Below are 14,773 nucleotides of genomic sequence, written 5' to 3' on the forward strand. Positions count from 1 at the left end.
CATTTTTTTTTCCCTCAGGCAGTGGGGCTTCAGTAACTTGACCAAGATCACACAGCAAGGAAGTGTTAAGTATCTGAGATCAAATTTGAACTCGGGTCCTCCTGACTTCAGGGTGCTCCATCTCCTGTGCCACCTAGCTGCCCCCTTCAGTAATTTTTTTTAAAAAGATGTTTCATGTTACTTAACCCCAATTGCCTCAAAAACAACAAAAAAGATATTTTATGACTTTTTAAAAAATTCTCATCCCTTCCCTTTTTTGGGTAACATTATGACTAGGTTTCCTTTTCTCCTCAAATATTCTCATCCACTGACTAAAAGAAAAATAGTCCTTGTAAACAAATAAACATTCATGCCTTAGTTATGCCTAAAAATGTATGTCTTGTTCTGCCTCTCAAATCCATCACTTTTCTGTCACGAGGTGGCTTCATTATTAGCCCTCTGAAGTGAGGAATTCTGTAGCTCTCCTTGAAGATTGAGGGCTGCAACTGACTGCAGTCAATAGAGTGCTGAACTTGGAGTCAAGGAGGAACTGAGTTTGAATTCTGCTTCAGGGTTTTACTAGTTGAGTGACTTGGATAAGTCACTTAACCTCTTTTTGCCTCAATTTCCTCATTTGTAAAATGGGAATAATAATGGTACCTACTTCCCAGTGTTGTTCTGAATTGCTTTGCTAACTTCAAATTGCTGTATCAATTTTGTTATTTCAAAGTTGTTTTTTCTTAAATTTTTGTTTTTACCATATAAATTGTTCTCCTGGTTCTGCTGATTTCATTCTACAGGAGTTAATACAATTTTTTAAAAACTTTCTTTGAAATCCACTTCCTTTGTCATTTCTCACATAGTCTGTTACATACCATAATTTGTTCAGCTATTTTCTAATTGATGGGTATCCCCCTTTGTTTCCAGTTCTTCAACACTACCAAAAAAAAAAAAAAAAAAAAAAAAAAAAGAATGGCTATATGTATGTAGACATGTATTCCCTTTCCTTTGATCTCTTTGGAGTATTATCTAATAATGATATCACTAGGTCAAAGTGATATGATAGTTTACTAACTTTTTTGGGATGTAGTTGTAGATTGCTTTCCAGAATGGCTGGACCAATCATAGCTCCACCAACAATGTACCAATTTGCCTTTCTTCCCACAACTCTTTTAACAATTGTCATTTTCCTTTTTATATTATCTTTGCTAGTCTGAGAAATATTAAATAAAACCTCAGAGTTATCTTAATTTGTGTTTCTCTAATTATTATTTGGAGCACTTTTATATGCCTATTGATAGCGAATTGCTTTTGAGGACAACCTATTTCCTGTGCTTATTTATCTTTTAGGGAATGGCTGTCATTTTTTATAAATGTATGTATGAGAGGTGTGTGTGTGTGTGTGTGTGTGTGTGTGTGTGTGTGTGTGTGTGTGTGTGTGAGAGAGAGAGAGAGAGAGAGAGAGAGAGAGAGAGAGAGAGAGAGAGAGAGAATCAGATCTTTATCAGACAAACTTGCTGCAAAGAATTCTGCTAGTTAATTGTTTCACTTCCAATTTTAGCTATTTTAATTTTATTGGTACAGAAACTTTTCAGTCTTGCATAATCACAGTTGTCCTTGGCAATGTCTTCCTTTGTGCTCTTTTGCACACACACATTGCTCCTGGTGAGAAGATGCATTTGGTTCTCTGATGCCTCAGAGAAGATGGTAACCATGCTTCCATTGCTTTTTGCATCACCTGCATTGTAACACTTCTGCAGTCATGGTGTTCTATTGTTGCAGTCATATTAAATCACAGGGATAATATTGGTGTTAAAAATTCAGCTACTTAAAATACAGAAAATTATGTATAATTTTCTTAATACAATACAACTTCCTATTCAGTTGTGGGCCCAAAAATATATCTTTATTGATGGATTCCCAATAGGTTGTCTGTTCAACTCATTTACATAATTGTCATGTGTTCTCATTCACTTGTTTCTTTTGTGGATTTCTTTTGAATTTCCAGTGTCATTGGAATGTTTCCCACACCCAATATAGTCAGCAAAATGCCTGCTACAAATAAGAACACCTGTACCACTTTTTTTCTAAATAGAGATTCTTCTATATGAACTTGGGGCAGGGCATCTTTGTTATATTGTTGAAGATTTCTGATGATCATTGCTGGATGTCAAGATTGAGCCATTGAACAAGGTTTTTCTCTATAGGTTTGTCATGAAATAGTGTATGATAATGTATGCTAGGAGGTGGCTTATTCTAGCAGAGCCTTGCATTTTGTTTTGTAGCCTCAATTGCTTCTTTGTAATCAGCAAAGGAGCTATAGAGATGGTGGACTGTGTGGTGGAAGATGTGATACACTGTAAAAAATTGTATTTTCATCAAGAATGTGCCATATATTCATAGACTATCCTTAAGAGAATTTTATCCAGATGAGCAAAGACAGATGATTTGTTTGATTGTTGTTTGATATCTTCTCAGTCTGCTTTTTGGGGGTAATAGTACCATCTGTGATTTTTTTTGAATCTGCTTCTCTTTAAGATTGCTTGAAAATTGATTCCTGAGAAGTCTTACATTTTACATTAATACACTTTTGGTTAGTCCACTACTTTGTAAACAATTTGTAAATATGCAAGAAAAGAAACCAGTGCTTCTTCTGTTGAACATGTATTTTTCTCTTAAGGAGATTAAAGACAGAAACAAAGTAGCAAAGAATTGGAAACAAAATGAACGTTGATTGCCTGGAACATGATGTAGATAAGTATTAGGGAATATATGGAATTCAGAGAAGCATGGGAAGATTTCTAGAAAAAAATGTGAGATAAATTGAATAAGAAAAACAATTAGGGAATCATACACAACAACCAAAACAATTTTAATGGAAAAAAAAGTCCCTAAAAAGTAAGTTGAACTTAGAATAATTTAACAAAGAGAGAATGAAATGCCTCTCTCTAGGAAATCAGGGACTGTAAGGACAGAATATTGCATACATTGTTAAACATATTCACTGTAGTGATTATTTTCCTTTGTTATAAAGGAAGGTTCAGTGTAGACGTTGGGGGCTAAAATATATCTAAAAATGACAGTTATATAAATAATAAAATTTAATTTTGTAAATCATGTTGCTTTGAGCTTAGATTTCTCTGTATCTGTTTATGTCCAGCTCCTTTTGCCAACTTCATCCTAAGGGCTAATGCAACTGATAAGTAAGTGATGTCTAAATATGGAGGTTCCCTTGTCACCGTTGATGAGAATAGATCCTCATAAAAATTCCCATTGATCTGGTCTGTTTCATGTTTGTTGTCCTTCTAGTTCCATTTGCAAATGAGTGTCCTACCAATGTGATCCTTGCTTTTTATTAGTCTATATTATATTGATTTTTTTTGACTCTGCTGACCACCAGGCGTGCTCTAACATTTTTAAAGTGGTATTGGCCTCTAGTGGGGTGTAGCAATTAAAGTTACTTACAGAACCTGACATACATCTGCTAGTTTCTTTCTTCTCTTGATCGCTCAGGATCTAGTTCTAATAATTGGAAACTAGTGTATGACACATCTAGAATTCAGACCACATACTTTTAATATTATCATTCTTACCTTTAGTATCTAGGAAAGTCTGAGTCTTCAATTTTTTTGATGGCTATTTTTTGATGTTTCAAAATAAAAGGAAATAAAGGGATGTTAAATTTCCTACCATCTTTCTCATTATTCTTCCCTTTTATTCTGTATTCCAGCCATATAGAAAGTGATGATTTATTTTCCCTTCAGTGTTCCCCCACATTGTTTCAGTTCCATGGCTTTGTTTAAGGTATTCATTTGCTCACCTCTCAATCCCAATATTACTTTCCAATTCTACCCCTAAAATCAGGAAGACAAGTTCAAATTCTGCCTCAGACACATCCTACTTGTGTAATTGTGGGCAAGTCATTTAACTTCTTTGCGTCTCAGTTTCCTCATCTGTAAAACAGAAATAATAATAGTACCTGCCTCTCAGAGTTTATTGTGAGGATCATATAAAATAATATTTAAGTGCTTATTATGTATCAAATTCTGGGAATAAATAGAAAGGCAAAGATGTCATTCTTGCTCTCAAGAAACTCATTCAAGTAAGGAATACAAAATGCAGGTATCTAAGTACATACAAGATAATAGTGTAAATGAGACAATCTGAGATGGAAGATACTGAGTGGAGGTGGGACAGACTAGCAAAGACTTAGAGAAGGTAAGACTTGAGAGAACTTTTTTAAAGTAATTTTTCTAAATTAATTTTTTCCCCTCTTCACATTGCCTCCTTCTGTCTCTGAAAGAAAGAAAATCTTTGTAGCAAATATGTATAATAAAATTAAATAATTACCATCTTGACCATGTCCAGACGTTTATATATTCATCCTTTAAAAGCCAATTCTCCTTTAGAAATCTTTCCTAATTTTCATGGCTAGAAATTTTTTTCATCCTCATCATTCACCATTTTAAAGTCTTACAGATTTATTATATTTTACTCTTATGTATTTGTGTGTATGGAGTAAGGACTGTCCCCCACCCAAAGGAATGGAAGATATTTAAGTATAGCAATTGGGGGTTAAGTGACTTGCTCAGGGTCACATAGCTAGGACATGTTAAGAGTCTGAGGTCAGATTTGAACTCAGGTCCTTCTGACTTCAGGTATGGTTCTTAAGATAAGGTTTCTAGAAAAGGAGGCCTCTGAGAAGGACCAATGTTTAGAAAAATAACACTGATAAGGTAGATTTACCTTAATTTCTCAGTGGAAAAGTCTCTCTACTTCTGACTGTCAGACTTATAACCCTGGAAGTTGTTAGTTGTGAGGAGTTGACAACCTCAACAGTGAATTTGAGTATGAAGTGGACCTCCACATTCATTGACATCTTGACTTCCTCAAGGCTTATTATGTCTTTTAATCTTTGGTTTGTGCATTATGGAAAAGTATTTGGCTTGGAGTCCTTGTGTCTCCACTTATCTATAAAATGAGATTGAAACAGAAGTGAGTACAAGGGATAATGTAAAAAATTACCCATGCATATGTACTATCAAAAAAAAATTATAATTATAAAATTAATTTTAAAATAAAATAAAATGAGGTTGATTGTACTTGTACCAACACAAAGTTACTGAGAAAAAAACCTTGTAAACCATCAGTCACCGTGCCAATATGTATTGTTATTCCTCATCATCCTCTTTGGGTAAAAGTAGACTAGGCTTGTTTAAAACTTATATGTTTACACTTGTTATTGAAGTGCTATAGCAATGAGCAAAATGAGCACAAATGATGAAAGTGAAAAAATATCCATGGTAAGTTGGAGTAAATGTTAAAAAGAGAGTCTTTCACACATGTATATTTATATAGCACTTTGGTATAATTTTTCAGAAGATATCTCTGTGTATAATTATAACTATCTCAACTTTCTATGAGATCTTAATTGGGGGAGGGGAGTATGTATTTTGGACCTCTAAATTTATCATTCCCAATTATATTCACTTTAGCAGCCAAAGATGAAAGTCAATTCTACTTTAGTTTCTTGAGCTTTCAGAAAATATGAAAACATAACTTATTCTAAGGTTCAGAAGAGGAGAAGATTGTACCTGAATATTCAAGGCCTATTTTGGACCCTTTGCCCTTATTCATTTCTTTCTCCTTCCTCTCCACTTCTTTTCTGAGTCACAGACTCTGGGCTGGTTGTCCCGAGTGTCTCCTATGAGCTGCACAAGAAACTATTATCAGTAGCCGAGAAGCATGGTCTCACACTGGAACGGAGGCTGGAGATGACTGGAGTTTGTGCCAGCCAAATGGCCCTGACCCTGCTGGGAGGCCCTAACAGGTGAGTCACTAGGTGTTGAACCTGGGGGGCTAGGGTAAGGCTGGGACTTGAGGTTTGGAAGCAAATCAGCCTCTTTAATGTTAGTGCCTTACACAGGAGACACACTCCTGCTTAATAACAGCCTGTTGAATGACTAGAATAAATAGCTTATCCACTTTGCAGCTGATGAATTAGTTTTTTTCCTCCTTGTGTCCCATGTTCAGAGTCATGTTTCCTTTACAGCATTGCCTAAGCCCTTCCTCTCGTCTGCTCTCATCTTGCCTCTCCATGACCCAGTTGTCATTCCTTCAACTTGTCCTTTCATGACTGAAATCTGCAGCCCCAAGGTCGCTCTTTAAAACATATCGAAGTTCTGTTTGTGATCTTGTCCCAAGTTAGTCACTCAGGATGCCCTAAAATCATGCCCACCAGACTTGGGTACCTCCGCCCTCCCTGTTCTAAGCAAAAGATGATATCAGGTGGCTGTAAACTGCTTTCTTTTCCTTGTCCTGTCATAAACAACACACCATTTCTGAGGATTCATGAAGGATATCACTGATTTTAAGGGAGAAGGATGCCCACTTCCTCAGAGAAAGCCCATAAGCTCAGAGACTTAACATAAAAATGGTTCCATTCCCTCAGAGTCCAAGAGGCACCTGCTGAGCCACTTGGAAAGGCCTCACCCAGGGTACCCTCTTTCACTGAGAAACAGAAGGCAGGCTCTAGATGGGCCTGGAAGCCTGCCTTCCTTGATCCCAGGAGGTCTCCTTTACTGGTGTCTCCTAGTGTTTCCAGGTCTTCCTACCGTTATCAAGGACCTAATGAGACTTGATTTAATCAAAAGAAGCATCAGCATCCTGAAGAAGTAAAGAATGAGGGCTGGGTGACTCAAGGTCTCTTTTGAGTATGATTGTATAGGACATGAGAGTTAGAAGAGCACTTAAAGGGATCTCAGAGATTAAGACTCAGAGAACTGAGGTCTGGCAACTCTTTCTCATAGAATGTGTATGGCCATGCCCAGTAATTCCTCTGTTTAAATGTGGCAACCCTGATATGGTACAATCACCACTTCAGGTCTGTCAGGCCACCAGGGAGCAGAGTTCACCCTTGAACCTGTGGTGATGTTCTGGGGTCAGTAAGCTCCCAAAAAAGGGGGTAGGGCCATCCAAGAAACCTCTGTCCTCCTGCTAACCACGAATTCCTCTCCCAGTCCCACTAGGAGAGCATCCCTGGAGAGGTTTTGAGGTTTAAGTATCTTCTTAGAACCCACGTAGAATTCTTTACCTAGAGTGGCCTCCTGGGGAGAGTCTAACTCATTATTCCTGAGGGGCACTCATCTACCTCTATCTCTGGTGCCCCCTTCTTGTTTGTCCCTCCCTAAGCTCCCTCACTTCCTATCTTTTCTTCATCCTCACCATCTCTCTGCTGTGGTCTCTGCTGTGGTCTCTGTCTTTGTTGTCCTCATTCCTGCATCTCCCAAGAACCACTGCCCTCAGCCTGCTGAGGAGCTAGCTTTAGTCTAGTTTGGATTAGGAAACCCTTCTAGTGCTGGGTCTTGGGAAAAACATTGGATGTGGAGCTAGAAAACATGGCTGGAATCTCAGCTTTGACACTCGGTGGTCTCAGACAGGCTCTTCCTCTCTTTTTTTTTCCTCTTCATCTGGGAAATGAAGGGATTGAACTGCATTGTCTCTTGAGGTTCCTTCCAGCTCTTAAGGCTGGGATCCCATGACAACATGAATGTTTTGTGCTCCAAAGGCCTAAAGAGGCATTTGTTGAATAATAAGCCTTAGGCGCTTCTCAATTTTAAAATAAATTGTAGAAATGTCTAGGTTGTCTCCTCCTCCCTCTCAAGGTTATGCTTTTTATTGAAGTGAGAAAATACACATGAAACAAATGCTAAATGGAATGACATTGACTGCAAAAGACACTGGCTGGAAAGAGCTCTTGAAAAAGGCAGGGCTTGAGCTGGGCCTTACCGAAAGGGCAGATCTTAGATAGGGGGTGTGCCACAAGGAGCATGGCAAGAATGAGGTCAGGATTCAGTGGGGCATGGGCAGGGATAATGAGGAGGTGACCTCGCTGGAGCCCTGTTGTATGCCGAGGAGGGGGGAGGCCGAGAAGTAAGTGGGGACCAGGAATGGGAAGCAAGGCAGAGCCTTTGGATTGGCTACCATAAGCAATTAGATAATAATCATGGAGGGTTCTTGGGTTATACGAGGTATTATTATGACTAATACCTTGAGCATCAAGGCGGGGGTCAATGGGAATGTAGTCTTTTGGTCTAGGTGTGTTTTGTAGCATAAATGTGGCCAGCTGCCGCTACGTGGAAGAGCAGCCTAAGGAGAAGTGGGTGGAAAATCATTCTTTCTTCAGGATGCTTGATTCGTGCTGGGTGGCTTGATTTGAGGAAGTAGGAGCTTATGTGTTACTCTCTTCCTCCTTTGCAGGTTGAATCCCAAGAATGTCCACCAAAGGCCCACGGTAGCCCTACTTTGTGGTCCCCATGTGAAGGGGGCTCAGGGTATAAGTTGTGGGCGACACCTTGCCAATCACGATGTCCACGTCATCCTCTTCCTGCCTAACTTTGTCAAGATGTTAGAGTCTATCACCAATGAACTGTCCCTTTTTAGCAAGACACAGGGCCAGCAGGTGTCCAGTCTCAAAGGTGAGTGAGATCATAGGGCAGCACGAAGGTGGGTGAGGTTCCCATTCCCCTCCCCGTCCCTTATCATGTTATTCTGCTGCAGATTGAGCCTGGAGACCTGGGCCCTGGTCCCAGCTCTGCTTCTTGCTCCCTCTGTGAACTCACAAGGGCCATTCCCGGCCAGGAGAAGGAGCCTTTGCCAGAGAGGGAATTTCAGGGTATTTGGTCTTCTTTGAGCTGACTGCTGCAGTTGATTTCCGCCATCTAGTGGCAGTGAGTAGGAACAGTGGTTCTGGAAAGCAAGCATCATAGGATGGCCACTTCTATATAGATGTACCCTTTTCCTCTCGCTCCCCCCCTTCTCTCCCCACCCACCCACACATACATACGTATATATATATAGGGACTGTCATCAACAACCACATATATATATATATATATATATATATATATATATATATATATGCCCAGGTGGAAGGGCAGGCTCATGTTCTAACAAGAGAATGCTTGCCCCCATACAGAGGGGTAAGGGGTGCGACATAAGAGGCTGGGCTTCCTCCCAAGGCCAGCACATCCCTGACATCTGGGAAGGCGAGGGCATTCGGAAGGTATCTCCCTGAGCCCTGTTGCCTGAAGCAGTACAACTGAGAACAGACACCCCCTGCCAGGAGATGGTAGCAGGCAATGCCAAGAACAGGGAGCTTGCAGTCAGGAGACAGGCTGGGTTATTGTTTGATAAATGCTCACCTCTCAGCCTCAGTTTTCTGTTTCTTCTGGAATCTGAAGGGGCTGGTCTAGGGGTCCATGAACTCAATCTGGGGTCTGTAAACTTATAAAAAAATATTTTGATAACTTTATTTCAATAGAATTGATTTCTTGTGTAATGCTGTATATTTTGGTTTATGCCTTTAAAAACACTATTCTAAGAAAGAGTCTGAAGGCTTCACCAATCACTGCCAGCAGTGTCCATGACACAAAAATCAGTAAAAAGCCTCAATTAAGAGGATTACTCAGGTTCTTTCAAGTCCTTTCAATGCACCAGCATTTGCTAAAAAACATTCACTGAGCCTTCTTGAGCCTGTTTTCTCAATTGCAAAAAGGGAATAATGACCTGCTTCACCAGGTGATTATGAGGAAAATGCTTTCTAAACCTGTAGCCTTTTTATCAGTCCGGCTTGGGTTGCTATTAGATAGTGGGTAGAGGAATAAAATTAGGAACTTTAGCAAAGAACAGAGCCAAAAGATCAACTCTGACCTCAGACACAACCGTCTGTGTGGCCCTGGGCAGGGCACTGCTTCTGTGTCTGTAAAATGGGGAGAATGATAACATCTGTTCCCAAAATTGTTATGACAAAATGAGGTGTTTGTGAAAAACTTTGGAAACCTCAAAACACTGTAAAATTGTAATGACAGTGATGCTGCTGGTGATGAAGATGATGGTGGTGCTGGTAATAGTGTCATTGGCCAAGCCACCTCTCGCTCTGTGTATTCCACTGGTTAGTGGCGTGGGCACTGCTGGGCGGAGATTCAATCTGAACAACTGTGCTGGGGGAAAATCCAGCCTCCCTTTGTGTTCAGAATGGTGACTTAGAGGGCAGAATGAGCTCAGCTTAAAGCGTGGATTGTGGTACCCAGAATGCCAGCTCACATTTAGAGAGTCTCTTCACCCAGAGCTTTTACAGCAGAAGAAAGTCTACTTTAGTGAGGAGGGTGGGGGAAAAGTGTGTTTGGATTGTAAGACTTAAAATCTAAAATATGGAAATGTGTTTAGAAGGGTTGTACGTGTTTAATCTCTATCAGATTGCCATCTTGGGGAGAGGGAGGGAGAAAATATTTGGAGTACAAAGTCTTACAGAAATGAATGTTGAAAACTATCTTTACATGTGTTTGGGAAGCATAAAATACTGTTGAGAAAAAAAAGACTTAGGGTCTAGCCCATTGAGTTAATGCTAGCCCATATCACATTATGTCATCAATCCTCATCACTCTACAAGAGCTCAGAGCTCAGCTCTCGCACCCCCTCTCCCACAGACCAAGACCCGGTGCTGCCCGGCTCTGGGGCCCACAGCTGCTCTCAGCAGAGCCTCTTTCACAGGGTGGAGGGGGCTCCCCAAAGGTTACCTTCCAGAGGCAGAGCCCTAGGCTGTTGCTCATTTTGGGTGAATGCAGCTCTCCACAATGGAAGTAGGGATGGTGAGGTGGGAAGCCCCTGGCTGGGGAGGGCACACACAGAGGCTGGTGCAAGAAAGCCTGAGGACAGGGGATGGCAAGGGTCCCGCTCAAGGTGGTCTTTGCAGCCAGAATGAGACTTGCTTGTTTTCACTTGCAGATCTCCCCACCAGCCCTGTGGACCTGGTGATCAATTGCCTGGATTGTCACGAGAACGCCTTCCTCCGCGACCAGCCCTGGTACAAAGCGGCTGTGGACTGGGCCAACCAGAACCGGGCACCCGTCCTCAGCATTGACCCGCCCATGGGCGAGGCTGAGCTGGGCATCGATGCCAAGTGGTCCCTGGCCCTGGGCCTGCCCCTGCCCCTCGGTGAGCGTGCAGGACGCGTTTACCTATGCGACATTGGCATCCCTCAGCAGGTGTTCCAGGAGGTGGGCATCAACTACCGCTCGCCCTTTGGCTGCAAATTTGTCATCCCGCTGCACTCCACGTAGAGGCCCCGAGGCTGACACGTGACTTAAGAGAACGCCTTAAGGATGTGAAGCTCCACGGACAGTGTCTGTTGTGTTTTGTTTCTTTTGTTTCCTTTGAGTTTTGTTTCTTCTGTGAGAAACAACGTATTTAAAACTGAAAAGTAACTGCCCTTTGAAGGGGAGAAGCCCCTCTATTATAGGCTGTCCTTCGGGCCTAGGGGGGGCAGGGGCAGCGTGGAGGGCCCGGCCACCCGCTCTGGCCAGCTGGCCCGCCTCTCAGTGCAGGGTTTTTGTTTACAAACACAGGCAGCTGTTGGACTGGGTTTGAGGTTTACAGCCACGGCCCTGAGGGGAGCAGGGGGGTTTCCCTTTCCTTTCTCGGCTTTCCTCTTTGTCCTCAGACTCTCCCTTTGCCCCCCTCCCCACCCAGCCCTTTCTTCTTTTTAAATAAGTGGTCCCCCCCCTTTAATCATGTCATACGCTGGGACCCAGTTGTTCTGGTTGGGGGCCGGTCTCGTTTCCTGTTGCTTGGATGTTCATGATGGTGACCAGAGTTGATTTTTCTTTCCTGCCTCCCTCATCCTGAGCCACGCGGCCCGTGCAGAAAGTGGGCGTGCAGGAGGAGCCCTGTCAGCTCCTGTCTGTCTGCTGGAGCGGCGGGTGGCACCTGCCTGTGGGCTTTGGGCTTGTTCTTTTGCTGTAACGTTTTAATTTTCTCTTGATGTGACCCGGGTACCCAAAAGACTTTCTTTTCTCAAGGGATTGGCCCCAACTTTCATTTTCCCCTTCCCAAACCACCTCTTGGGGAAGGGGCTGTTGTGTGTCCCTGTCAGGCCCATGTTTCTTATTTGGTTTGACCCTTTGCTTCTCAGCCTGAGTAGCTTTGGGATGTTCCACTGTAGAGCCACAGCGCCCCCCTGCCTGCAGTAACCCCTCTCGCCCCCAAGTGCCCACGGGTTCCATCGACAGTGCCATCGTCATTGCCCCGGGACAAAAGGCTGAAGCGAGCTGGTCCTCCGCTGCCGTGTTGCTGGGGTCCCTTCTCCCCCCACCATGTGGCTATAGTGCTATGGTGGTGGGTGGATGAGGTCTTCACACACCCCTCCCCCAAGCCCCCAGTTCTTGCTCAGTATTGGGACTTGTCCCTTGAGAAATGCAGGGCTGAGCCTCTGACAAGGTTCCCATCTTGACTGCAGTATAGGAAGGTATGTTCAGAGGGGCCTGAGGACAGTCAAGGCTTTGGGTGAAAGCCCCCATTCCTGATCCCAATTTTGGGGGTTTCTCCACCCTACATTTCCCAGTTGCCCACCCTTCAGCACGTGCCTCTCTGAGGCCTCTCCTGGGGTGAAGCCAGCAGCTGTTTTATTTGGGAGAAGGGGGGAGCCCCAACAAGTTGAGGGAGCTTCCGAGGCCAGCCTGGAGCCAGCCCAACTTTCACCTTTGCCAAGTGGCCTGGCTGTCTGGCAGACTGCGATACTTGGTGTGAGAGGATGCCCTCGGTGTCCCTGGCCCTTTCAGGACCACCGGTTGCCTCAGAGGTGTCAAAGGGAAGAAGTATTGGTCCAGCCAGAGGAAGTCTGCAGGGACCTCTCGCCTGGCAGGGCTTACCAAGGATTCCATGGCCTATTCTAGCAAGAGCTCTCCCAGCTTTGTTGCTTGCCTCTGAGGGAGCCTTGAGGCACCAGGTCCGTCTTAATCTCTTCTAATGGGAGCCTGTGAGCTCTTCCAGCCCCGTGTGTCCCGTCCCAGCAGCTGGGGGGAAAGTCCCAAAGAGCTTGATCCTTGGTGCCTTTGGAGGAGAGCGAGACGTCACAGAGCCAGACACTCGGTTGTCGTTTTTGGTCTAAACTCCACTTTTCGGTCTTCAGGGTAGGCGGTGCCCCTCTGGCTCTTGGTTTTGGTTTTGTTTTTTCCAGTCCCTGGCCCATACTGTGGGCAGAGTAGGGGCCTTAGTTTAGATTCTGGAGAAATGCTTATCTCTTTCCTGGAAGACCCAAGAGAAATGATACTCTGACAGGGAGAGAGGCTCTCTCCCTGGCAAACGGCACTAATGGAGACAGGACTGCGCCATCAGCCTGGTCTCTCCCTTCCCTTCCTGCTCAGGGTTCCAGAGTTCCTCCCCCTGCCCTAAGCTCCTCCTTTATGGAATAGCAAACCTAGCTTCCACATGGCCTGTTCCCACCCTGTGTGGAGAAGGGGGCCTGCGCAGAAGCTTCAGGACTGATGCAGACCCCTTAGGAGACAGTCCCTCCCAGGAAATGCTTTTAACTGTTCTGTGCAAGAGAAGTGAAAGCCTGGGTTTCTTTTGCATTTTTCTAGGATGGTGTCGAAATCTGAGGATGGGCAGCCCTTTGAAGCATCTAGAACAGACAGTAAAATAAAGGGTTGGGAAGGAACCCAGGCAAGGAAGCGTTGAGTCTGAGGAGAAGGATGGGGGAGCATCTCCTGACTGCCTGCTCTTCCACTTGAGGAAAAGTGGGGGGTCTGGCCCCCTATTGGTGCTCAGTCAGAAAGCTAAGGTAGAGATCCACAGGACCAGCATGGCTTCTTGGGGGTGGGGGTGGGGGGTGGGGGGGGACAGCCTTGTTTTCTTAGCATTTTTTACTTCATTCTTGGCAGCTTGAGGAATATAATCCTTTCCTGTTCTTCCTCAGTCCTGCTTAGGTTGTCGCCTGTCATAACTTGTTCAAAGGCAAGTGGCCCTTGATTTCTCCTTTTGCCCCAAGGGATTTTGACTATTAAAAACAGTCGCTCTTCAGAGGCCTTTCTTCCTCTCCCTTGGCAGCTGAAGGCTCGCTTCTGCCACCCGGCCCCGGCTGTGTCGTTGGCCCCTCACTATGGAGCTCCTGGGAGAGGAGACCTTGTAAAACTGTTGAGACTATCACTAGTGCAGCTGTTGAGATGGGGCAGGGGATGACGGAAAACCAGCACTAAAATAAAGCGGAATTGACTGAGCCTGGGGGCTGGTGTGTGTGGTGTACTGCTGGGAGCCAGGCCCCGGGGAGCTTCACAGAAGCCCGACCGCCGGCCAGAGCCCCCCTGACCTCGACCAGACATTTCCCGGGTCTGTTGGACACAGATGGGAATGAGAAAGCGAACCCTGCTGCACTCAGTGGGCCTCGAGACAAGTGGTTAAGCAAACTCTGGGGAATATTTAGATGATACATAGATGGATAGATTAGATAGAACTAAATATACAGATTTCTTCAAGGCCTGATCCATTCTCAAGAGCCTCCAGTCCAGCCCCGCGTATGTAACATGAACAGCCTTTACCTGCTGCAGATCCATCTGACGCATCTCTCAGTACCTCCCCCTTCCTCGTACCTCCTGCATGGAGAAGAATCCCCCCTCTTATATATAGTCCGTTGCCCACCACTATGGGAGCTCTCATCACTAGGAGTTTTTCCTAATTTCAAGCTGAAATTTGTACCCATTTCTTCATTCTGCCCCCCCTCCCCGGGGTCAAAGCAGGGCCACATAGGGCAGCCAAAAATACCCCAAGCAAACAGGGGCTTCCCATTAGGAACCCCAGATATGCCTTCCTGACTCTGAGATGGAAGGAATCTTAGGAGAGGGAAGATTCCAGTTCTCTCCCCTAAATGCTGCTTTGTTTGCTAGGAAACTACAAAGATCTGAAAGCTGACCTGATTTTTAGATTAGAAAGTGGTAGAACTACCATGACTACATTGGTACCA

At 44.1% G+C, this 14,773-nt stretch overlaps 1 protein-coding gene across 4 annotated transcripts in view; it reads left to right on the forward strand.

Annotated features, from left to right (window-relative positions):
* Positions 1–11,154, forward strand: part of EDC3 (enhancer of mRNA decapping 3) — a 54,162-nt gene extending 43,008 nt beyond the window's left edge. For all 4 annotated transcript variants that reach the window (XM_074296980.1, XM_074296982.1, XM_074296983.1 and 1 more), the window contains exons 5-7: positions 5,656–5,809; positions 8,239–8,456; positions 10,765–11,154. In XM_074296980.1, coding sequence (XP_074153081.1) covers positions 5,656–5,809; positions 8,239–8,456; positions 10,765–11,099 — 707 coding nt within the window. In that variant the 3' untranslated portion in view covers positions 11,100–11,154. The remainder of the gene's footprint in view (positions 1–5,655; positions 5,810–8,238; positions 8,457–10,764) is intronic.
* The last annotated feature ends 3,619 nt before the right edge of the window (positions 11,155–14,773 follow it).

The sequence above is a fragment of the Sminthopsis crassicaudata genome, chromosome 2 (assembly GCF_048593235.1).
Source record: "Sminthopsis crassicaudata isolate SCR6 chromosome 2, ASM4859323v1, whole genome shotgun sequence".
In the NCBI taxonomy this organism is placed as follows: Eukaryota; Metazoa; Chordata; class Mammalia; order Dasyuromorphia; family Dasyuridae; genus Sminthopsis; species Sminthopsis crassicaudata.